This window comes from Peromyscus eremicus, chromosome 6 (assembly GCF_949786415.1).
Source record: "Peromyscus eremicus chromosome 6, PerEre_H2_v1, whole genome shotgun sequence".
Taxonomy (NCBI): domain Eukaryota; kingdom Metazoa; phylum Chordata; class Mammalia; order Rodentia; family Cricetidae; genus Peromyscus; species Peromyscus eremicus.
The window spans coordinates 22,123,953-22,151,174 of NC_081421.1; the positions used below are offsets into that span (position 1 = coordinate 22,123,953).

At 37.0% G+C, this 27,222-nt stretch overlaps 1 protein-coding gene across 1 annotated transcript in view; it reads right to left on the bottom strand.

Moving 5' to 3' along the window:
- Naaladl2 (N-acetylated alpha-linked acidic dipeptidase like 2) overlaps window positions 1-27,222 on the bottom strand; it is an 865,055-nt gene that overhangs the window by 27,771 nt on the left and 810,062 nt on the right. The window contains exon 13 of the mRNA XM_059265279.1: window positions 24,179-24,377. Coding sequence (XP_059121262.1) covers window positions 24,179-24,377 — 199 coding nt within the window. The remainder of the gene's footprint in view (window positions 1-24,178; window positions 24,378-27,222) is intronic.

Consider the following 27,222-nt stretch of genomic DNA (forward strand, 5'->3'; position numbering starts at 1 on the left):
ACCTTGAGATGTTGAAGGTGAAAAATGCTTCATAATTTAAAGGGCACAATAAGTAGATCAAATGTAAAAGTCTCTTAACAGTAAACAAATAAAAGAAGATAGTCAAATTTGTTCACTTTACTGACAATGAAAGAGAGGGTTTCCAAACAAGACCAGAGAAGTAAAAAGTCTGTTGGTGACAAGGAGACAATCACAGATTAGGAAAAGGGAGCTAGAGCCATGGCTGAAGGGATGAAAGAGTGCCACAAGCTTATGAAATTCTCAAACGCACTGTGCATTCCTTGGTCCTCTTTCCCCAGGCCCCCTCCAGCAGTGCATATCGTTCTGCTTGTTTGCTCCCAGTCTCCTCCAGCACCCGCCTTTCCATGCGGATGTCACAACTCTGCTATTACCCACCCCACATGCATCCTTCCTTTAAACTCATTTTTCCCATCACATGGTCCGTTTCTGGTTCATTACCCATACTTGCAATACTCCCACATAAATGTACATACATAAAAATAGAAGCCTGGATGCACATATGGGGGAGTGTGTAATTTGTCTTTTGAAGCTAGGATACTTCACTTAGCAAAATATTTCCAGTTCGATCTATTTCCCTGAAAGTTTCATTTTTCTTTATGTATGAATAAAATTATATTATGTATATATACCACATTTTCACTATCCAATCACCCCCCAAAATAAAAATCCTCAGTATGCTTTGATAGGACCTGGGCAATATTTTTCTTGATTTGAATCAAGTTTAATCAGTCATGTGTTTCATCTGTAAAAAAAAAAAAAAAAAATTGGGTATAGAAAAACATTTAAAGTGACACCAACCAGATAAATGAATGGTTGTTGCATGTACAATTTAAAATTCCCTAGAGGCTACAAGAAATTAAGTTTTAAAAAATCACATGAAGCCATTAATAAGTCCATTCAGGACTATTATTTTAACATTAGTCAATATAAAAATTTTAGTGTGCTGTTTTTCAGTGCATGATCATTATTTAGTCTCCAATCCTCTTGTATTCTGCTTTCATCAACTACATTTGGACTAAGTATGTTTCAGATTGTTAATGAATCCTGTTATCAGTGACTACCATGTTGAGCAGTATACCTCTGGAAATTCAGATCATATAAGTACAAGCAATGTTTACATTGAACAGCTGAGGAAACTAGTAAGTCAAGATTTCTTCATTTATTTGTAGTGCGAAGCTCTACATAGGCTTCTTATAATGGAGTAGGAGGAAACCAGAAATTTAAATAATGGCAATTTATTTTTTTCTTAATCTTCAAGTGTATATAAGTAAAATATTAAAATCTGAAATGATTTTCTTTTAAAAATGTATTTATGTATGTACATTTTTAATGCTAGGTTAACTTCCAACTCTTATTTTCCTGCTTGCACCTCCTAGACATGGGTGTTGCCAGAATGTGTTCCTGAGAACTGATGGTGCTACCCAAATGTGATGCTGAGGACTGATGGTATTACCCAGATGTAGTGCCCAGAACTGATGGTGTTGCCCGGATGTGGTCCTAAAGACTGATGGTGGTATATGCTTGCAGTGCGGAGGACTGAAACTAGGATTCTGTATATACGAGGCAAGTGCCCTACTCACTAAGCCACATCTCTAGCCCTAAGTTTCTTTTTTTATTTATTTGTTTATTATGTAAACAGTGTTCTGACTACATGTATGCCTGCATACCATAAAAGGGCACCAAATTTCATCAAAGATGGTTGTGAACCACCATGTGGTTTCTGGGAATTGAACTCAGGACCTTTGAAAGAACAGTCAGTGCTCTAAACCTCTGAGCCATCTCTCTAGCCCCCTACATTTCTTAATAATTATGTAAGTTGAACATTCCTGGCCACAGGATGCTACTTATAAATGTGTTTACAAACCTGCTGGAAAATAGCACAGCCTAGATTTAATTATTTAGCACTTTAGTTAAAAAAAAAAAATAGTAAATAAATCTAATCCTGTTAAAAGAACTGGCAGATGCCCTCCCAGAGCTGAAAGCTTGCTTCTTGTAACTCAAGATAGGGCAAAGACAGATGGTCATGCTTTCATTCCCTGAAATAGTAGTATGTGTTAGAAATGTTGACAGATCTTTAATTGCATCCTCACAAAGTGTACTGCTACATGTCTCATTCATCATCCTCAAGCAGGAATTTAGGATTCAGTTTTCTGTTCTGATCTTCAAGCTCAAGTGTGTTTAGATCATCAAGAATACATAAATAAATAATTTACCATCTTTGAAAAGACACAGTTTGGACACAAGAAGCCACATATGCTATATGGGAGGGAAATGTTTACGTGATTGGCCTTACAATATCAACTTCCTTAATCTATGAGCAAAATGCATGTTAAAACATGACTTTCACTCAATAATAAAGAGATGATACTTATTGCCAGTTTTCTTATTTATGCTCTCAGAATACATGTACACTTCAGAGAAACTTGGGAACTGAGCTTGCAAGTCTTCTACACTAAGATCTCAAAGGTCCTTCGACAAACATTTTTGTTGATTATTACCCAGTGATGAATATACTTGAAGTACAAGAAAGCTTAAAATTCCACTCTCCTGTACTAGCAAGGGTGAACAGAGATAGGGATGAATTCCTTTGTGGAGGGTAACATCCCTGCTTACTCTAAGCAATTAAACTAAAACAAGGAACTGGGAAAGCTGATGACTTTCACAAAAGTCAGCAGACTGCCCCTTAAGAAGGGTGAAGTAATATGGGAGAATGTAGACAAGCATGAATAGTTACTACATACTTGCAACAATGACATCAATTAGAGATAAACAACAGAAAATAAGGTCCTCATATTTGCTAGAGGCCATCTCTTCTGGCCTGTTAATGCCTTAAAAAAAGATGTAGAATGATATTATGCAGAAAGAGAAAAAAAAGAAAAGAATGAGAGGAGTAGGCAGAGGTATGAGTGACAGAGCAATACCAAGGTGTACTGGCAGTGACAGGCATGAATTCTCCTTTGGAGCCTCCAGAGAGAACAGCTTACTGACAACTGATGGCTGGCTTTGGTCTTGCAGAGCTATGAAGAAATGCATCCCCCTGGTTTTAGGCCACTGGATTTATGGTAATTTGCTACGACAGCCATAATAAATGGATAGACTTTGTTTATGCCACATACAGTACATACTATGTGTATATATACAATATATATATTATATATACTGCTACCAAAATTTTGTAACGTAAACCAAACGATCTTTTTGAAACTTTTGATTTACTTATTCAGCAAAAGTTAAATTTATGTAGACATTTATAAAATAGCTTGATATTATAGTATATCAACTTTCTCAGGGCAAGACATTTAACACCTCTTAGAGATGCTTGAGACCAAAGATAGTATTGTTCATTTTTCTAGGCATACTTATAAATAAGTCCCAGGAAAAAACAATGATAGTTCTCATATCTTGTAACTAAACAATTACAATAATATTGTTGAATAAAGTTGCCAGAACACATTTTCTGGCTTTGAGGCAGCATTATTATCCTAAGATCATGTGATCACAATGTTGGTACACTCTGATGCCCTGACACTTTCATGACATCTGGGAAGATGAGATGAGTAGTTTACACCCTGTAGAAACACTAGACAAGGGAGAAATTTGCTTCCTGAGTTACAGAATATGATGCCTTAAAATTTCAGCATGATACTGCAATGGATGCACAATTTAAATCTTGTAAACTCTGTTTTTTGAAATTATCTATTTAATATTTTCAGGCTAAGGTTGATACAATTTATGAAGTCATGAAAAGCCAATCTTTGGACAAAAGTGTACTTTAATGAGCTGAGATAAATGAAATTTACTCAAAACTAATCTAACTTGTATATAAATAACACTGATTTAAATCTAGAGACTCTAATCCTCTGGGTCATTAAGACACATGATTTATAGAATTGAATGCACAAAAGAAGCCAACAGTTCATGAAATGAAGCAACAGTGTTCTTCATCCTCTAGATGTGATTCTGGAAACGTATTCTGTCTACTTTTAATTTTTAAAATTTAAAGTCTAAAATTATTTTCTATTTATCTATTTGACATTTTCATTTAGAAGGAAAAGCAGACACTATGAATTTAGCCTTAAAACACTTATTGATCTTTTCATTAGATATTTTTATTAAATATCATAGTGCAGAAAAGGAGAGAGGACTGGGAAACAAGGAATCTACAGGAAATATGTTTAACTACCTTACATTGTATTAGCTTTTGCATACTTATGTATAACATTACACTGAATTTCCAGACTCCTTGGTGAAGTAGACAGAAGCTTTCATTAGAAAATGGGACCTGCTTTGATTAGAAAAAACAAAGGATACTGTTTATCTAGAATATCTGAAGGCTATTCCTTCCAGAAGTGTTTGGCCATAGTTCCTCCAATTTCACACATCAGAACAAGGAGGCAATTACCATTTGTGTGTAATTATTTCTGCATGGCAAGGTGAATGTTTGTCTATATTGGGAATAGCAAAAATAATCAGACAAATGCAAACAAAATTTCTTCCTAACTCTATTTAATATCTTTAGCAATAGAGATCTTATCCTGTCAATCAGAAACTATGAACTGAAATGAGGAGAATCCCTTTTTACAGATTCTATCTCTACACATTATTCCTGTTAAAATGCACTGTCCTTTGAGAAGTCTGGTTACTGTTCATTTACACCATATTTTCACCCAGTGATCCAATACAGCACTACTTTTGTAGATTTTTGTTTCCAAAATCTACAATTAAAAATGCAACTTTTTTTGTTTCCCTTTCCAGCAAATCATCTCTATGGTGGTTAGTTTTATGTGTTAAATTAGTTAAGCTATGCAGCTTAGTCATGTGATCAAACGTTCATCTCTATATTGCTATGGAGGCATGGTATAAATGAATTATATCTGCAACCAGTTAACATAAGTAAAGGAGACTTCCCTTGATATCTAATTTAAGGTGTCACATAATCAGTTAAGGGACCTAAGAGCAAAAACTGAGATATCATGAAAGAAAAAAGAGGGAGGGAAGGAGGGAGGGAGGAAGGGAGGGAGGGAAGGAGGGAGGGAGGGAGAGAGGGAGAGAAGGAGGGAGGGAGGGAAGAAGGAAGAGAGAGAAAACTGTAAAGATATATTGTATATCCTAATAAACTTGCCTGAGGATCAGAGGACAGAGCTAGCTACTAGATTAGACAGAGGTCAGACAGTGGTGGCACACACCCTTAATCCTATCACTCGGGAGGCAGAGATCTGTCTGGAACTCTGTGAGTTCAAGGCCACACTGGAAACAGAACCAGGCAATGGTGGCACACACCTTTAATCCCAGTACTAGGAAGCACACACACCTTTAATTCCAGGAAGTGGCATGGCTGGGCAGAGAAAGCTATATAAGGCATGAGGAAACAGGAACTAAGGCAATTTATCTGAGACTCTTTTGGGTGAGGACTCAGAGGCTTTCAGTCAGAGGATTTGTAGAACTGGTGAGGTAATAGGTGGTGGCTGTAGCTTGCTCTGCTTCTCTGATCTTACAGCTATCACTCCAATATCTGGCTCCAGGTTTTTCATTATATGACCATTTCTAAGATTTGAACAACAGTTAACACCTATCCTAACTCAATTTCCAAAATGGCAATATAGATTGTGACCTCAAAATTGCAAGTTTCTCACCTGCCTACTTTACAGATATCTGTGTCTCTGCTTCTCTCTCTCTCTCTCTCTCTCTCTCTCTCTCTCTCTCTCTCTCTCTCTCAGCATCTCACTTTCTGTCTTTTCTTTTCTTTTTTTTTCCCTGAGACAGGGTTTCTCTGTCTAGCCCTGGCTGTCCTGGAACTTGCTATTTTCCAGACTGAATCTTTGTTTTCTTGATATCCCTAGATTTAAAATTAAAATTTTAACCTTTTTCTTTCCTTACCTGTATAATCATTCCATCACATGGTAGTCAGTGATATATAGATAGATACATTTGTAGTTGATTAAGTTTGCTAATATAATCAAAATTTCAAACCATTCTTAATAACATCTAATTTCCTCTTAATGGCCTCTAGTTGACTTCCTAATTTCTAATTTCATCCTACATTCCTGTACCAAATCAATTTGGCTATCATAAAAGAAAAAGAAAAGTTTAGTTCTTTCAGTTAAGACAGTTTTAATACTTGTAAAGATATAGTCATTTGGTCCCTGTCTATTCATTCTTTATTTCTAGAAGACAAAGTGCATAAGAGTCTTGAACTTGAGATCTGTGTGTCAAATTCTTCTCTGTACATGGCAGGTCTGATATTGGCAGACATTCAGTATTTGCTGAATTAATAGCTGTAATGGGGATCAGTAGTAAACCCAGATAAGTGCTGTAAAGCAGAGGAAAGGATTTTTACCTCATTGATAGTAAAATATAAATAAAATAACAACTAGAAGAAGACTTAAGAAAAAGCATCAGTTGTAAGGAATCTAGATTGTTCTGGCTATTACAAATAATGTTGCTATGAATGTAGTTGAGCAAGTGCCCTTGTGGTAAGATTGAACATTCCTTGGGTATATGCCTAAGGGTGGTATAGCTGCATCTAGAGGTAGATTTATTCCCAATTTTCTGAGAAACCACCATACTGATTTCCAAAGTGGCTGTACAAGTTGGCATTCCTACCAACAGTGTAGGAGTGTTCCCCTTGCTCCACATCCTCTACAACATAAGCTGTTATTAGTGTTTTTGATCTTAGCCATTCTTACAGGTGTAAGATGGTATCTCAGAGTACCATCCTGATGTGTCCTGATGATTAAGGATGTTGAGCAATTCCTTAAAAGTCTTTCAGCCATTTGAGATTCTTCCACAGAGAATTCTCTGTTTAGACCTGTAGCCCATTTTTTAATTGGATTGTTTGATATTTTGCTATCTAGTTTCTTGAGTTCTTTATATATTTTGGAGATCAGACCTCTATGAGATGTGTGGTTGATGAACCCCCACAACCGAAGAATGGATAAAGAAAATGTTGTACTTATACACAATGGAGTATTACTCAGCTGTAAAAACAAAAACAAAAACAAAAAACAAAAAAAATGATATCATAAAATTTGCAGGCAAATGAGTACAACTAGAAAATTCATCCTGAGTGAGGTAACCCAGACTCAGAAAGACAAACATGGTATGTACTCACTCATAAGTGGATACTAGATATAAGGCAAAGGATAACTAGACTACAACCCACAGCTCCACAGAAGCTAGCTAACAAGGAGAACCATAAGAGGGATGCATAGATCACCTTGGGAAGGGGTAAAGAGGAGATCTCCATGAGTAAACTGGGGGTGAGAGGGAGCAATAGAGGTGAGGAGATGGGGGATGAGAACATGAGGGAACAGGATGGTCGAGCTGGAGGAGGGATGGAGTGGGAGAGCAATGAAAGAAGTATCTTGATAGAGTGAGACATTATGGGATAAGGGAGAAACCTAGTGCTAGAGAAATTCCTAGGAATCCACAAGAATGAACCCATGTTAGACTACTAGCAATAGTGGAGAGGGTGCCTGAACTGGTTGACCCTGGTAATCAGATTGGTGAATAGCCTAACTGTCATCATAGACCCTTCATACAGTAGCTGATGGAAACACGTACATCAACCAAGCACCAGGCTGAGCTCCAGGAGTCCAGTTGAAGAGAGAGAAAAAGGATTATATGATCAAGGGGAGTCCAGTTGAAGAGAGAGAAAAGGAATTATATGATCAAGGGGAGGCAAGATCATGATGGGGAAATCTACAGAGACAACTGATCCAATATCATAGGAACTCACAAATTTTAGACTGACAGCTGTGGAACCTGCATGGGACCAGACTAGACCCTCTTCATATGGGAGACAGTTGTGTAGCTGGGTCTGTTTGAGAGGTCCCTGGAAGTGTGATCAGGATCCATCCCTGGTGCATGAGCTAGCTTTCTGGAGCCCATTACCTATGGTCAGACACCTTGCTCACCCTTGATGCAGCGAGGAGGGGTTTGGTCTTTTCTCAACTGAATGTACCAGGCTTTGCTGTCCCACTATGGGAGGACTTACCCTTTTGGAAGAGGGGATGGGGGTGTTTCTGGGGGGAGGGAAGAGGGAAGCAGGAGGAGGGATGAGAGGGGGATCTGTGGTTGGTATGTAAAATGAATAAAAAAAATTTTAAAGAAAAAAATCACCCAAGCCATAGGCATTGATGTAACAGTACAAAAAATAAATGTCTTGTGTATGTATATGATATTAAATATATGTTAATTGTCTTTTGTGGCTATTTAAAAAATATTACCTTACTTTCCTAAGTATGCTACCTACAAATTGGTCATAGATTTGATATAAAATTAAGTTTTATTATTACTTAACTTTTGTCGTTTATCATTCCTAAAAATTTTTAACTTTTCTGACCCAGAGATCTCCTTTTAATAGTGGAAATGATACTGAACTGATGAGTGATTTACACATCAGCAAAAAAAGTGTCAATAGAAATCTGAGTAAAAACTACATTGCATATATGCAGCATGAGGCAAATTCTAGTTCCTTGAAGACACGTAAAAGAACAGCATAAAGGAAAAGGTAGTTTACAGATTTCATCAAAGCATTTAAAAGGATATACAGTATAACTTGGAAGGCTCAAGGAGAAATGGGCCCATGTTATTTAGCACCAGTTTAGGCAAATAGTGGGCAGGGAGCAGAAGATCCATGGACTTTCTCAAAGAACACCAGGGACACATCATGTTCATGTGGAGGATTCCTTTCACTTTCAATGGCCTTTTGTAGCTAGAGTTTTCCTACCTGGCCCATAGTCAGGACAAATCTCTCTCACCTGCCAGTCCCACAGCCGCTCAGACCCAACCAAGTAAACACAGAGACTTATATTGGTTACAAACTGTATGGCCATGGTAGGCTTCTTACTAACTGTTCTTACAGCTTAAATTAATCCATTTCTATAAATCTATACCTTGCCACATGGCTCGTGGCTTTCCAGCATCTTCACATGCTGTTTGTCATCGTGGCAGCTGGCAGTGTCTCTCTGACTCAGCCTTCCTCTTCCCAGCTTTATTCTCCTCCTTGTCCCGCCTACACTTCCTGCCTAGCCACTGGCCAATCAGTGACTTATTTACTGACCAAACAGCAACACACTTGACATACAGACCATCCCACAGCAGCCTTTGATTCCATGAAATAGCCATAGAGATCCAGAACATGCAACACCTACACAAACTAATTCTGCTGAGGACAGCACTGCATTCTATACATCTCACTGAGCATCTATGCAGTTAAAATGGCCTTCTGAAGCTTCATTTATGATTTTACACTTGCATGGTCATTTTTATCCACTTGTAAGAAGAGTTTTTGAGTGGTTTCCTTAAAATAGCTGTGTAATGATTTTATTTGAGCTAGTTATATTAAAGTGATTTCATATATTTATAAGTTTAAACACATGCACAAAAGATTTATTTGTACTTTGAAAGCACAGGTTGCCTTCCAGTTTTTGTACATAGGTTGGTCTAGTGGAGATAGATGATGAGTTTTCATATGATAGGCTGAAGGAATGCTAACGTCCTTCCAGGCACAATTTGGTGTCTTTAGGATTGTATTAATTATATGTCAAATTGTTTATTATATGTACATATTATTATACAGTGTGATATAGATATTTTCTTAGTCATTCTTATATGTCTTTCTAAATTCCCATGTTGGTTTCTTCTGAACATGATTATAATCTTGTAAAGTACCTTTTTTATTAGCATAAGCATAGAGCATTGGCTCTGAGGAACAGACTAAATATTCAGCACCTCCATTACCAGTGGTTAGACTCAGCAGGTGCTTCAGGTGGCCAGGGGGAAGGAAAGGGAATCTGACCCTTCCTCAGCCAGAGTAGCTCTTGTAAGCTTTCATTTGAACTAAGAATTACACTGAGTATGGGTATAGAAACAAATATATACTTTGCACAGTCAAACCTACTGCCTCATTTTTCCATGTCTATTGCATCAATATATTATATTTGCTACATATTTTTATATATGGTGTGAAGATTAATTAACTTGTTCTGCCCAGATTAGGACCCCCAAAGAGACCACTGGAGACCGAAGATGTCCAGAATGCAATAGCAAGGTTTATTTGATTCAAGCAAGCAGGGAAACCTCGTCTACCACGCCCGATGCCACAAGGCAGGGAGGAGAGTTCCTCTTTCTTGGGGAAGTTAGTTTTTATAGGCAAAAACCATAAAATTCCTTAGAGGGGGAGGGGGTTAGTACGGGTCCATCCCTGATTGGTCCAATTTTTGCCGGGCCTGGACTTTGTCTTATTCTAGCTTATCTGTTTGCCCTGTCAGGAGTTTTACAACCCATCTCCAGGGTCTGGTCATGTTATCTCCAGAGAGGGGCATCTCGTGGTTAATTGGTCACTACCAGACCTCCTGACTTTGTCCTTTTGAAAACACCTGACTTCCCCCTCTCCAGGAAGGGGAAACTGACTCAGTTCTGTTTATTTTAAGATATCTCTTCCCTCAGCTCTTTTGGGTTTCTGGGGGAACTGTGTCTGGGCCTTTGGTGGGGGTCTTTCAAACTTAGCTACTCAGAATATCTGGGTTATCAGCAGACATGTTTTCTTCTTGAGATAAGTGACTCATAAGTGATTAATGATCATATGAATTAGTCAGCATACAAATATTTTTTTACTCTGCACCAGAGAGAGAGAGAGAGAGAGAGAAAGAGAAAGAGAGAGAGACATTGTGTGCCTAAGAGAATATAAAGAAAGTATTGTGTGTGTGACCACTTTTCTTAATTCTCTTCATATGACAGTAAGTTATCTGAATACTACACACATGAAAATGCTAAAATGTGTTGCACTGGAAATAGAGAAATGGGAGATAAAATAATAAAGCCATAACAAATCTTTCTCAAAGCACTTGGACTTTCTAAGCTGTCTACTATCATCAAGGTTACTATTTCTCAGAAGTGCATCTTAAAGGAATAGAAAATTAATTCATGCTTTTATAAATACATACTTAATCTTAGATACTCCCCAGTTTATCTTAACTAATTGGTCAAAAGAAAAAAACATGCCAGAGAAGGTAGATACCTGCTCCTTGAATGACTGGTTGATGGCAATCAGGCTTCATGACCTATGACTCAATTCTTGATCTTGCTTTTGTGACCTTCTTTATATGACATGATATTTTTGTAAAAAGGTTTCCAACTGTAATATATGCCTCTAGGGAATAAATGTTGCTTCCCTTGTAATTCAGTTTAAGATTTATGGAAATGTGAAGGAATAAGGCCATACTTCAGGTAAGATTCAGAACAATAGAGAGTGTGTATTTTCCAACACCAGATACAGAGTCAGAATACTGCAGATGCATATCTGTGAGAGTCACCATTGGAGGCTAAGGGATTTCAAGCAACAAGAGACTATATGAACATAAATATCTAGCTAAAATTATCATTGACTTCTGAACAAACTAGGGATAAATTGAGTCAAGTGCATGTATCACTGTCTCTTAGAAAGCAAAGTGGATTTTGCTTTAACAACCCAGGTTCCAAGTCCATCTATGCTTCACGTGAGTTGTCTCTTCAGTATAAAGAAAATAATAAACATAAATGGATTAGATTACTAAAAGGTTTGCAGATAATATATGGAAAATGACCAGCACAATGCCTTCTACAAGTTACACTTGCTTTGGCACAAAGGTTGTAATTATTACTACTTTTAATATTCTTTAAAATATAAAGACATATTCAACTTTAATATATTTTTTGAGAAATAATCATGTGCTATACAAGAGAGATCATAGTGGTTGCAAATTCAGAATGGCTGTATCTCCTGCAAATCTGACAACAATATTGTCTTCCTTACTTGAAACAGAAAGAAACAACAAATCTAAAAGGAGATGTTTTTAATAAATCAAAACAGTGCAAACAGGATCCTTAGTCTGGTAATAGCAGAAAGGAACTAAATTGTGTAGTACTGACTGCTAATGAAAAAAAAATCTCATTTTCTGTGCTGAACTTCAAACACGAGAACTTAGTAAAGTCTCTTGTAAAATAGAAGGTAAAAGAAAATGGGAACAGATACTTTACTTATAGATGATATATCAAGTCTGTTATCAGGACTGATGACTCTTTATGTTCACTATTGTGGTCTCAAAGCTGAGCACAATGCCTTCATGTAGTACACAGTCAATCAATAATGATGAATGAGTAAGTGTATGTACAATAGCCTAATCTTTCAAAAATACTACAATAGCTTCCCAACCCTGGCACAGCATTCCTCAACACAAAGACACACAGGCATACAGACAGACAGACAGACACACACACACACACACACACACACACACACACACACACGTCAAACAGTTCTTGCTAAAAAAAAAAAAAAAAACCTAGGGTATATGATAGGAAATTGTTAATCAACCAAAATCCATGCCAAGACTCTGCACAACTGAAACCCAAAAGTTTACTTCATCAAAAGTGCTTCTTGATATAGCAGCATTGTTCAATAGATAAAGTATCAGCAAAGGATGTTAGGAACATGAATTTTAAGTTGATTATGTCATGGACTATGACCTTGATGAAGCTCCCATACTTTTACTTCAGTTTCCTTGCTACCAAAACGGAAGGGTTGCTATTTTAACAGTGGGTGAGTGTTCTGCTGCTTGCTTTTTGTCTAGAGAAGACATTGATGCATGTTTTATAGATAGAGAGACTGAGTTAGTAGGGAATACACAAATGTTTCTGGGTTCAGATAGAGAATGAAGATCTACCCCAAAGTTGGAACTGAGTATATATAAATCTTTAGTCTCTTTACTCATTAAGCTCCTTGTAATGATAGATATGTATTCATTTGTAGTGCTTCCAAGCTTGTCTCCCTTCAACAGCCTTTCACAGAAGAGCACTGTGCTTATTTCTTCCAACATACAGAAGAAATGTATGATAGCATGTGTGTGATTTCTCTCTCTCTCTCTCTCTCTCTCTCTCTCTCTCTCTCTCTCTCTCTCTCTCTCACACACACACACACACACACACACACACACACACACACACATACACACACTTTATTTTTAAGCCCTGGGGATCATCATCTCCAAGGCCTTGTACATGATAGACAAGCATCTACCACTCAGCTCCAACCAACTGGCTATAAGCTGTTGTTTAGTATTTTTGCTTTGTAGTTTAAATGTAGCACAGAAAGGTGAGATAAAACTGGTTCTGAGTTCTATTGGGCTCCAGTCATTAGGCATGCATTGAATGTACAAAACAATGAGACAGTTATGATTCCAAATTTGAAAGGTCTACAAAACACAAATTGTCCTTTTAAATTTTCCTTTTAACTCTCAAATTAACTTCTCAGAGATAACAAGTTGCTAGCTTATAAAATTGTTGCTCAGGGAGGTTAAAAATCTTTCCTAACTACGTGACTGTCACATATATATAGAGGGCCTAGGTTGGTCTGATGCAGGCCCACTGGTTGTTGGTTCAGTCTCTGTGAGATCCTATGAGTTTGGTATACTTGTCTGACTCCTAACAAGGGAACAGGGCCTGTCCCTAATGCTTCGGCTGGCTCTTGGGAAGGGATTCCTCATACTGGGTTGCCTTGCTCAGCCTTAATACAAAGAGAAGTGCTTACTCTTTACTGCAACTTTGCCATGTTTTGTTGATACTCATGGGAGGCCTGTCCCTTTCTGAACTGAAACAAAGGAGGAGTGGATTGAGTAGGGGTGGGGGAAGGGTACAGGGTGGGTGAGGAAACAGGAAGAGAGGAGGGAGGGAGGGGAAACTTCAGTCAGGATGTAAAAATAAAATTTTACCTAAACCTTCCAACCCCAGAGTCCATAATCTTAACCACTAATTCACTCTGCCTTCAAAGGTGAGGAAGATTGGAAGGATCTCACGTGAAAAGGCTCCAAGTGTGTTGAAAGGGATGGTGCCTAGTGCAGGGTGGCTTAGCATGCCATGCAGCACAATCAGCCCTTTTTTCCTTCAAAGTCTCTGAGTGACCTAGGACATGAGTGTGGGCATGAAGGTTCTCATCCCACTGTCCAGCAACAATCTACATCAGTGAACATACACTCTGTTTCACACCAACCAATGAGAACATGCTCACATGGACGGGTTTATGCATCCATCGTGCCCCAACTTCTATAATATACACATAAAAGAATTTTCATTCACCATAGAACCAGCCACAGATTGGGTATCTTTTATGACAATCCTTTTTTTGTCTTCCAGCATCCAGACAGATCCTGTACTCCAGATGGCATAAACATACAGACAACAAATGAGTTAGTCTTTGGAAATGGAGCTGAAGAACTGAGGATCAAGCCAAATGAATATGAAGCCAGCATAGATGGTGGAATAAGAGAAATATTTTTCAAGGGTATAAGTTGGGCTATAAGTCTAGTCTAGGCTAGAAGATAGTATTTTATTCATTAATTGAGGTTATTTTCAAATTTTAGATGAAGTATTATGAAAGACTTTTGTGAGGTGGGAAGAAAACTGATTTTCTCTTTTGTAATGACATCTATCAGTTTCTGCCTCAGTTTCCCTTATAGCTGTATTTCAGTAGTAGCACAGGAGATTGATTACAATAGCAATGGAATTAAAACATACTGACAACAACAACAAAAAGAAGCTAGACTAAGTGCATGTAGAAAGTAATCATTGAAAACTGAAATTTTTAAAGGACTAGATAAAAGTCAACCTAATGCATGGGAATGCTTTCTGTCACACTGAGACACACTGTTTTCATAGAGACAAAAGGAATAATTAAAAATGAGCTTGGAACTTAGTATATTAATTTTGTTTCTCTTAAAATATAGGAGATTTTTTTCTCTTACAAAGATAAAAGTATGCAAAGGATATATCATCCTAAAGCATATAAATACATTTATTCATAAACTATAAAAACAAACATATACAGTGATAAATAATTTAAAATTTTTTGTATATAAGTCAAGTCACTAAATTTTGGAAATTTTAAAATGAGTCCATTGTTTAACTCTCTATTCATGAATTGATCTTTTAGTCAAGCAGTCACTATTAAAATACTTTAAAACATTGTGGTAATCCTTAATCAGTAGTTATTTTTCATAATCTAAAGAAATCAGAGGTAGATATACTTAATGACAAGAGAAACAATGGTGAGATTTTATTCCCATTCAGACCACCCACACATCACTAAAAGAAAAAGTATAAATCAAAGTAATCATTATCCCAATCAAACAGCAAACGATGAATTCTACTATTACTCACAAAGCTAATTCTAATTAAAACACCATGCTATGAGATGATGGCAATTCAGAAATGTTGGGGGACTTGCATTCTATACATTATAAAGCTCTTGAAATTCTCAAAATCAAGTAATTATTATGACTGTGCAGCTTCAGCATTAGCGTGAGTATCTGAAAAGTGAATTTTACATCATTCTGCATAATGTCATTCCTTCTTTGACTAGATAGAAATGAGAACTAATGTTTTTCCACAGAAAAGTTGGGGAACTTGCATGTTTGAAAAGCACTTTTAATGGATTGCTTGCTCTGTTTATTCTTGGTTCAAGGCAGAAGCATCTTGACATTTACACTGCTATTTTCCTGCTTTCAAGGATGCACATGAAAATCGTCTTGCCTTGGCTTGGCAGGAAATGGTCTTCTGAACTTTTACAAATCCATTCTGGCTAGTTCCAAAAGAAGTTTTTTCTTATGAACTTGCAACAACATTTGTCATGAGAACATAAAGCTCATAATATACACATGTGCAGAAGCACAAATATATACCATCCCTTAATTTATAAATGGACTGCATTCTTTAAACTACCAAATATTGCAATTATTTGATACTCATTTATTTTTCTAATTTGTATTATAGTAGTTTCCTATATAGTCCTACAATCTATATAAACAGAATGTGGCTGTATATATCACATATTTTGTAAAAAATAGCAGGATAGTGTAAAAATCAGTAGATTTATTTAAAAATTTTGTTATAATTATGAGTGTGCATTTGTATTGTGTGAACACCACATATCACAATACATGTGTGGAGGTCGGAGAACATTTTGCAGAAGTCAGTTCTCTTCTTTCAACACATGGGTCCCAAGGATTGAACTTAGATCATTAGGCTTGGCAGCAAGTGTCTTTAACTACCTTGAAAAACCTAGATTTTTTTTAAAGATAACTGTTATTTGATAATTCATTACATCTAGTAGAGTTAGCAGATGTTTACTGTCCTTGAGAACCATTTTTACCTACAAGGTAACATTGGATTCCAGCTCATGCTTGTGTCCCTCTCAATTTTCCATAATCTTGAAATGAAATAAGAACAACGCAAATACAGTGTAGGACCTCTAGTTCCCCTTCACAAAGTCATAGTAAGTTTGTTATCCTTTGATGAAATTTCATTTAAACACAGTTGGCAAAGCAGTCTCTCTCTCTCTCTCTCTCTCTCTCTCTCTCTCTCTCTCTCTCTCTCTCTCTCTCTCTTTCTCTCTGTGTATGTGTGTGTGTGTGTGTATGTGTGTGTGTGTGTGTGTGTGTGTGTGTGTGTGTTCTCACACACATATCCGAACAGGAACACTTTGCTCCTGTTTCCTTTATGTTATTGTGATACTCTGAACAAAAGCAACCAGGGTGCAGTCCACTATTACTTGAGGAAGTCAGAGCAGGGACCCTAAGGGAGGACTGCTTGCTATCCCATAAACCATTACCTTTGACCAGGGAACTCATAGCCACAGAAGTGCAGCAGAAATTGGAGGATGCCGTTTATCAGCTGGCCTGCTCTGGCTCATGCTTGGCTATCTTTCTTATACAACCCAGAGCACTAGACTAGGTACCACCTATTGTGTCATGGGCTCTCCTACATCAATTAGTAATTAAGAATCACAGAAATGCCCATATGCCAATCTTATCTAGGCATTCTCCAATCTAGGCTTTCCTCTCAGATAACTCCAGGCTGTGTCAAGTTGAAATTAAACTCACCTAGGATACTTTCCTTATATTTTCAGTTTATCATTCCTTTAAATGCTTAGAGAAGTTACAGTGAGACTTTATGCTGACATTCTATCTAAATGTATGACTGAAAACATGCTGCTGTAACTCATACTAATGCCTTGGGGTGTTCCTTGGCAGAAAGCCTTTGCTATTTGCATCTATGGAGAGCATTTTTAAACCCTCTGATTTTCTACTTGTAAAGTTTAAAAGTTGAAGATATTTCTGTCAGTGAAGTGAGATCCAGTAATTTAAAAGCAAATGCATGGAAAGAGTTAGTGTTCTTTCATTGTTAAGACTATGTAGGCTGGTGTTGGGTGAAAGGAAAAGGAAATAATAGAGACACCATAGCAGCAAGAACATACCCTTAATAGCACAGTAACTGAGGACAAGAAAGAGAATTGAGAATCTTCCCGAGATCTGCTAAAAACAGTATAGGAAGGGTGAATTCACAAGGTAGTAAATCTCAATCACAAAAATTGCTAGCAGCATTTTCATTGGGCACCTTTGTCATTGCAGTAACTGGGAGATTTGGAAGATAGTGCTATTCAGAGAGTTTCTTTATGATTTCTTTAACAGCATGACAAGAAATTGACAAATTTTGTTAAGAAAAAAGACTATTCAAAAATAAAATTTAAAAAGCAATATTACTGCAGTAATCCTGGGGGAAAAACAAAATTTGTGTCACTTAATAAAAATATAATTCTTCCTTGGTGGTGTGAGGGGGAAACTCTGGAGATGCAAGAATCAAATAGACACAGAATAATGCTATAATATTACTTCCATTTTTGTGACTTTTATAGAGCTATAAAGTCCATATATTTATCATACTCTGACCTCATTTCAGAGAACTTTATTCTGTCAACATCTCTTATAGAGTTTCTAGTTTAGAGAAGCAAAACTGATGTTCAGAGATGCCCTCAGCTCCCTGCAGAACATCCAAACCAAGAAAGACAAAACGCCCTCCACAAGTCCCTTCCTGCTTTTGACAATCCAAAGTCAGCTCCTCCTACATCAATGCCTTTTACATTTTGTGAAAGCCATTCTACCTGAACAAGTTAGAAAGTACCAGCACAATGCCATATTAAATGTATATTGTACAACACAGTAGCCAAGACAATTGAATGGAGAAATATAGACTTTAGAGAAACAGTGTTAGAACTGATATTTTGTGCAAATATAAACGAATTTAAAGTATGGTGTCAAACCTTCTACACTTCACAAAGATAGATGTCCTCAAAGTGGTTAGCATACCTAAGTCTAAAACACAAAACTGTAAAATTTTTAGAATTCTTCATATAAGGAGATCAAGAAATCTAGGTAACATTGGCTTTCATAATCAGATTTTGGAGACCACACAGTAGCACAATATAGGAAGGATAAATTTATTAGCTACATTTCATTAATGTTAAAAAACTCATGCTCACCAAAAGATATTGTTATGAAAAGGAGACAATAGGAGGAAATCTTTCCCAAACAGTTATCTGACAGAACACTAGTGTGGTAATTTGAATGTAATTGGCCCCCATAAGCTCAGAGGGAATGGCACTACTGGGAGGTGTGGCTTTGTTGCAGTAGGTATGGCATTGTTGGAGGAAGTGTGTCAATGTAGAGGCAGGCTTTGAGGTCTCGTGTAGACTCAAGCCATACTCAATATCTCAGACCACTTCCTGTTGCCTGCAGGATCCAGATGTAGCCCTTTTCTAGTCTGATCTTCTTTTCCAGCACCATGTCTGACTGTATACCATCATGTTCTACCATGGTGACAATGGACTAAACCCCTGAAACTGTAAGCTATTCCAATTGAATGTTTCCCTTTATAAGAGCTCCCTTGGTCATGATGTCTCTTCACAGCAATAGAAGCCCTAACTAAGACAGATGTTGGTACCAGGGACTGAGATATTGCTGAGATAGGCCTGACCATGCTTTTGTTTGAAGGAATATGAACCTTGGGACTGTGCATTATGAAGAAAAGCATTTCAACACTTTAAGTCCTGCTTAGTAAGCTCTCCTAGTCGGAAAATGGAAGACAGTGGTGCTGAGTGTGATATGAACTGTGGGTTACTCGATCAAAAGGATTCAAAGGAGAAGAGTGTTAGTATGTGACCTAAAGACTAGTCCTGTGAAATCTTGGTGAAGTATGTGGCTGCTTTTTGCCCTTATCCAAAAAGTCTGCCTGAGGCTTAAGTGAAGAGTTCTATATTAATTCAATTGGCAGAGGAAATCTCAAAACAGCTTAGTACAGACTCTGTTGTGTGGTTGTTAGTGGTAACACTAAATGAAGATTTTTTAATTAAATATTTTTTCATTTTACATTCACAATTCTAGTTTCCCCTCCCTCACCTCTTTCCTCTCCCCGCCCCATCTCATTCCCCATCCACTCCTCAGAGAGTATAAGGCCTCCCTTGGGGAGTCAACAAAGTCTGGCACACTAAGTTGAGGCAGGACCAAGCTCCTCCAGCTTGCATCAAGATTGAGCAAGGTACCCCACTATAGGGAATGCGCTCCAAATGAAAAAGAGCAAGGTGAGTAAGGAAAAATACAAAATGTATATTTTGGGGAGAAAAGGAGCACCAGGAAGTAGAATGGAGTTAAGTCCTGTGTTCAAGGAAATAAACAGATTAAGAAATGGAATAAAGGAAAGCATGACCTCAGGACAAGATCCCATCTGGCTAAGTTTCCAACTTGCAAAAAGGAATTAAAGAAAAACTTGAAGCCAGGTTTCATAGTGCATGCCTTTAATCCCAGCACTAAGAATGCAGAGGCAGGAAGATTTCTGAGTTTGATGTCAGTCTGATTCTACAAAACAAGTTCCAGCATAGCCAAGCTTAGGCAATGAAGGAAACCATGGAAAACAGAAAGCTGGTGAACATGTAATTGAACAAGGGGGCCATGTTCCAGCCCCAGCAAGCAGCAGAACTTGCCAGCTTTGGCCACATGCTTAGAGTCAAGGAACAAATAAGAAAAGCCACTGAGGCTAAGCTTTTTTCAGGGGTGTCTTTGAATGGAGGCCTAGAGAGGGCATTGTGTGATGCTATGAAGGTGAAGCCTAGATTGCTTTAGAGATCCCAAGATGTTGGAAATGCCAGAGCCATAGAATACCTGCCAAGAAGAGCTGCTAACAGGGAGTGGAACTAGCCCAAGAGAAAGAAGTATGTTGCAGACAACAAAGCTGAAATGAATTGGAAATAAATCTGATGTTTTGACATCAGACATGGAAAAGCAGAGTTTGGAGTTTGCCCAGCTGGTTTTCAGTCTTGCTTTGGCCTAGTATTTCCTCACTATTCTCCCTTCCCTACATTTTTGAATGGTATTGTATATCCTGTTCCATTCTATGATGATAGTATGTGATCTGCTTTTTTATTTTGATTTTATAGGGCATTACACTCCTAAGTTTTATGAATTCTTTTATATTTTGGATACCACTTGTCTTAGTTAGGGTTTCTATTGCTGTGAAGAGACACTATGAATATGGAAACTCTTATAAAGGAAAAACATTTGATTGGGTGGCTTACAGTTTCAGAGGTTTAGTCCATTATTATCATGGTGGACATGGCAACATGCAGGAACACATGGTGCTGGAGAAGGAGCTGAGATTGGGGAAGGTACTATATCTTTATCCCATAGGCAATAGGAAGTGATCTGAGATACTGGGCACAGTGTAAGCATATATGAAACCTCAAAGCCCACCTCCACAGTGCCACACTCCTTCCAAAAGGCCATATCTAATCTAACAAAGCTACACCTCCCAATAGTACCATTCCCTATGAGCTTATGTGGGCCAATTACATTCAAACTACCACATTATACTCCCTGGCCCTCATAAGCTTTTAAGAATATTATAATTCAAAATGCATTTAGTCCAACTTCAAAAGTTGCATAGTCTATCACAGTCTCAACAATATTTTAAAGTATAACATTCAAAGTCTCTTCTGAGATTCATGCAATCTCTAACCAGAAGTAAAACAACTCAGTTTTGAAACTGGGCAACAGAGCTGAATAGAAATCTCACTTTAGAATACACCGGTGAGAAGCTGGCATAGCAAAGGACTGTCAGCAACACATGCCATCAAGGAATTGAAAATTCAGAAGCTAGATACCAATATACACCCTTCAGCAGAGCTTATTCCCAGGCCACCAACACCAAATGTAAGTGCGGTAAGAGATGACAGATGTACCATGCTATTTACTTTTGAAAATGAAAGATGGTACAGCCACTTTGGAGGACAGTTTCTTACAAAGCTGTAAATAATCTTTGCCATGTGCCCAGCATTTAACCTAAGGACAGGCATGTTAATCAAGCATTTCATTAACAACTATAGACAAAGTATGGAAAATACTAAATATGAACTAGACTACTGAAATAACATTTGGACTTATATTACTTAGATACAGGGTACACTGTGATAATTATTAAGAGTAGAAAGTCAGTTTTATTGATATTAGTAACAGACAAATACTTATTTTCTTTGCAAAATACAAGATGAAGTAAATTGAGTCTATGAATACTGTTGAAAGGGTAAGCAAAAGCATATCATATAGGTAAGCAAGCTACACACTGAAAGAATATTAAGAAGGGAATACATCTTCATGTAGAAACAGGCCTTATCAAATGGGTTCCCAAACATGATTTACCTGATCTGATAGAGACATTGTAAATAATTCTGTCAATAATGTCGTTGAATTTTCTTTAAGGAGTTTTTTACATGTACCATCTTTATATTTTTATCTAATCATCTTGTTCTTTCTTTTTCTAACCCTGCACTAGAATACTATCAGGGAAAATGTTTTTTTACTTGAAGTGCCTGCTAAGTTTCAGGGGCTTAGAAAATACAGGGAGCATATAATGCCTTCAAGTGTGTGGATGTCTTTCTGCATGCTGTGAATATGTGTTGCTCTGATTGGTTGATAAATAAAGCCATTTGGCCTATGGCAAGGCAGCTTAGAGGCAGGTGGGAAACCCAAACAGATAGACAGGAAGAGAAAGGAGAGGCAAGGCAGACGCTTCGAGCTGCTGGCAGGAGAAGCAAGATGTAAAGATACCGGCAAGGCACAAGCCATGTGGCAAAGTATAGATTTATAGAAATGGGTTAAATTAAGATGTAAGAGCTAGCTAGCAAGAAGCCTGCCATGGCCATAGTATGGTGATATATTATTTGTATTAAAATGTTATTTGTATATTAATAAAGTTGCCCGGAGTTCAGAGCTATTAGCAAGCCATAGGAAAGCAGGGCAGTGGTGGCGTATGCTTGTAATCCCAGCACTTGGTAGGCAGAGCTAGGTAAGTCTCTGTGTGTTCAGGGATACAGCCATTATTGGATACACATGCCTTTAATTTCAATACCAATCATGGAAAACCTGGAGGTCTATACAGACAGGCCGTGACGAGGCAGTCATGTGGTTGGGTTTACAACCAATGAGAAGGCAGAACAGAAATTCTATATAAGGACTTTAACACGGAAAGTAGCTCTGGTTCGGAGAGGTAGGACCACCGCAGGAGGAAGGGTAAGGTTTTAGCTCTTAGCTCTGACCTCTTGGCTTTCTTCTTTGCATTTGGTTCTGTGTTTCTTATTTAAAAAGACGGTTGGTTACATTTATACCATAGTTTAAAAGTAATAAACCTATGTGTGTTTATTTGGGACCAAGTGGCTGTGGGACACAGCTGGGAGAGATTCCAAAGGACCTGAAAAAACTTCTGGCTACATTCAAGTATTATGAAAAAAAAAATATAAATAGTACACAAATTTCTCTAATGTCTCATGATCTAGTTATTGAGTTAGAAGAAACTGCATGAAAATTTAATCTACATGTGAATTTCAGTTTCAAACTCACAAAGCTAAATTATCAAATGCCAAAAGTGGAAGAATGCTTTTATTATGAAAGTTTCCAATATGCTATCTCATTTAATAGATGCAGATATTAAAATGTGGGTCAGTGAAGTTCTTTTCAGGTCACTAAATTTGCTACCAAATCATGCAAATTTCATGTTCACTTAACAGTCAAAGACTCGAGACTCACAAACCATGTTTTAATATGTACAGTGACAGAAGTCTACTGCTGTAAAGGCTGTCATAGTCTTTGGGGAGCAGGAACTTTAGAAACTCTTTATCACATGTAACCAAGACTTCTATACCTTTATATCAATTATTGATTGCTTGCTTTAACCTGTGTTTATACATGGCACATCTAGCAATTCTAGTCATGAAACAAGATAGTAAACAAATGGCGAAGCCATGGAGAAGTGAGGTAGTATGTCAGTTCAGCAAAGAACTTTTCATAAGGGTCATAAATTTAACACTTAACAAGTGTCATATATATATATATATATATATATAAAATATGTCATATATAAGATATATACATACGAATATATATTAAATTATCATGGCCATATACATTACAAAAGCATGTATTACACAGAAAGTATGTATTTTATCCTGAGTAGAAGAATGAATAAATTATATAAAATACTTAAAGTATTCAAAGTTTTTTAACTTCCATCTCCCTTTTGTTTATTTTCTACTTTGATTACATCCTAAACAAAACTATATCCCACACATTTTTGGCATGCAGCCCAAGTTCTACTGCTTTCTCTCAACAAACCAGTCTGCGTGTTCTCACGAGTGTTCTTGTGACTCTCCAAGTAATCTGGCCGTGCTCTCTCAGTTATTTCAAGATCCACTGAAGCTGCATGGTACCAGAATATTAAATGTATTCAATACAGTCATAAATTATAGCCAGTAGAATTAAGCTCAACATTCTAGACATGTTCTTATTAGGAAAAAGCTGCTGGGCCTTTCCCTTGGCACTCAAGAAAGCATATTTCTCCCCATTGAAGTTTTAACTGCACTTGATTTTTCCAGTACTGATATCAATATGAGACATTTTGTCATGTGTCCTTCATTCCATATTTATTCACTTGAGGTTTGCTTTGGATGATGATTTTCATCTCCATATTCGATCTATAACTGTTTATTTTTAAAATAGACTATTTACATATGCTTATAATTTGTTTGGATCAAATCTATCACCTTTCTTTTCTCTCTAATGCTTCTCCTATCCTCTCCCCACTTTTCCATTCAAGTCATGATTGAGTGCTGTCACTTGGGCGTACTCTTCTTAAATATATTAAAGTAGAGTTTCTTTGAAATAGTGTTATAGTCTTTAACATATTCAGGAAGTGAAGTTAAGGTTTTGAGGGAAAGACATAAATGTGGAGGTATATTTCCTACCTATAAAAACCTGGTGGCACTTGCTCAACCAGGAAGTTCTTCTCCAGGTCTTGAAGGATGTCATTCAGCATTCGGACACGGCTAGGAGCTCTCTCCTGTGGGTCATTAGCAGGCCGCATCTCATCTGACTGGAAGAGTTCAGCACTTTCCCTCAGGCGTGCTGCCATGGCAAGCAGGTGAGGGACACTGGGCTCATCACCTGGTGAAGAGAAATGAGGCCATCTTAGGGGACATTTCATCACAGGAGCCAAGCAGACATATTTCCATCTTGACTCTCTTTTATAAATTAAATAGACTCCTGATGAGAGAGTGGCCTATCATCAATAGTCCTGTCAGTTGCCTCCCCAAACCAAGGTTTATATGCTTCAGTTAAATTCTAATAACATATTTTTCTACCAAACATATTGTCCAAACTTGTGTTTATATTCTTTTACATTAAGTGAATGGCTACTCACTCATGACAGAAGGTCAGTACTGATGATGGGTATTATTATATTACAATCACTGAATTAAGCCTCATACACAATTACCTTATTAAATAATCACCAAGTGTTGTTAGTTACATCATTTAAAATTTTCTAAGCCTTGTTTATTTTACATAAGATGAGATTAATTAAGGCTCACAAATTAATTAGGTCACAAATCATCAAGCAAGTAACAGGGTTGAATTGGAACCTTGATCTTGCTGGCTCAACAGTCCTTGCTCACTACAGTATTCCTGCATTTGAAGAAAAACAAGTAAAAGATACATGCATAGTAATGCATGCCTGCTTTGCCAGCATTTGGGAGATAGAGGCAGAAGTATCTTGAACTCAAGGTCATTCTTGGTTACATAGAGAATATGAATCAACCAAGGCCACATCAGACACCATCAAAAGCAATAGATTAAAAAAACATAAAAAAAATGAAAAGAAAAGAATATCTCTTCTTATAATTAGATGTAAAATATGTCACTACATGGTATTACATGCCTTGGGGCTCTATTTTTTTCAGTAGAAGTTTTTTATAATGCATATTTGAAATGTATTTTTGACTTTACAATATACCAGAAATTATTACATATGCTGCTACATTTGTTTTGTTTGTTTCTCAAATAACAGTTTTTTTGTTTATTTTTCCACTTGTTGGGCAGCTTATTAATAGTGTTAGCAAAGCATCCACAGGTCCACCCTTTGTCCAAGAGAAAAGTCATGTCTAGAACTACAGTTGATTTGGACCTTTGGGCAAGCCTACCAGAGTCTGGTGTCATGTTCTCACCCCCTAGTATCTGTGTGATATTTGTAGCACTCCTGAACGTCTAAAACCTTAACTGTCAAATAAGTATAATAACATTACTTACTGCATAGCTCTTTCATTGATGATCAAATGACCAAGCACTTCCCTCCAAGTAAGCAGATGTTATTTGAAACCATGTTTGAAAACATATCTGTTAGACTTTTATGAGAGAAGTTTCAATGATCATCTTCTATATACTCCATGATTATTATAGGACAATGGCTACTATCATTCTTAAGTGACTTGAGACTACCAACTCCAACAAAATCAACATATCAGTGCAGAGTTACTTCAAGTCAAATTGTTTCAGGAACATAGATATACAGTCTAAGTTTCTGTCACAGGAGTGTGGCACTGAGGGTGGCAGATGCGGCATCCTTCTAAGGTTTTCATTGTAGGGAGTCTTGGGCAGAAGAAAATAACCACAAAAAAAAAAATTCTCCTGTGGAAGTCCAAGATGGTCAGCTCCTCAGACACCTGGTATCTGTATAATTACAGACTTTCTGTGCATTTTATTTCATTGTAGAGTCCAGGAATTTTCTTCATGTGCTAGTGCACTTACTCTGCTCATTTAAAGTTTAAGTAGTCCTATAAAAATAATGTAGTGTGATAATAATTTATGAGAGAGATAGAGCTAATTCACAAAATATGACTCACAAAATCACTAACTGTTACTATCATGAATTTTAGAGTGTAGTTGAATGTGTACACTCAGTAAATGCTAAATGAACAGAGTGGATTCAATAAGGCCTGTTCATAAAATGTCCAAGACAAACTAGAATCATGTGACAAAGATAATGTGACAAATCCTCCCATTTCTGTATCTTTTCCCCCTCAGATAGAGAGAGGAGAGAACAAGAGAGGGAATGGGAGTGAATGCTATTAAACTATAAGCATATATAAAATGGTCAAATAATACATTTTTGTTCTATATAATGTGTTTGTTGAGGACAAATTGTAGAAATCAGTTCTCTCCTTCAACCTGTGAACTTTGGGAATACAACTCAAGTCATCAGGCTTGACAACAAGTGCCTTAACCTGCTGAGCATGATCATGAGGATAACATTGGCCTACATTTAAAAAAATTAAAACATATTATTCATTGTATAAAGTGTATGGAAACATTTACAGACTGGCTTAAAAGAAGAATCTGAACAAAACATAAAATTTTAAGTATTGTATGTTTACAGATGTTGTTAAGGTTTGTACAGAAGAAATATGAAGCTGAAAATAATTTTTAGATCCTTGCTCACAAGTAATGATGTGGTACATTCAACTGCAGGAGTCACCGTGTTTGGGCACTTTCTGTTTCACTGTGCATTCCACATTGATGAATTGTTGTGCTTGATTACCCAGCAGATCATGAGGATAACGTTTTATTCGTTTAGTCCCAAATAACTTAATGGAATTTTAGAAAGACATGCTTTCTCTTAAAGTGTGATGATTCACCAAAGCTAATGAATAAAAAACTCAGATTATTTTTGCACAAAGAATAAAGGAGATGGATAAAGTATATTAGAATTCACTGAAATTGAAAGAGTAAGCAAAGAAAAAAATAAGTTCAACATCTTTGAGATTCTTCCACTTAAGAAAGAAATATCTGTTCTGATCTACCATCCACTGCAAAACTGAAGACATTACTACAGAATCAAATGAGACAAACTGTACCATTCTCTCTTATTTAGCTTTAAACGAATTTATCTTTTATGGTACTGCAGAGAACTGACAGCTTTCGGAACACTTAGTTCCAGAAAAAAAAAAAAAAAAAG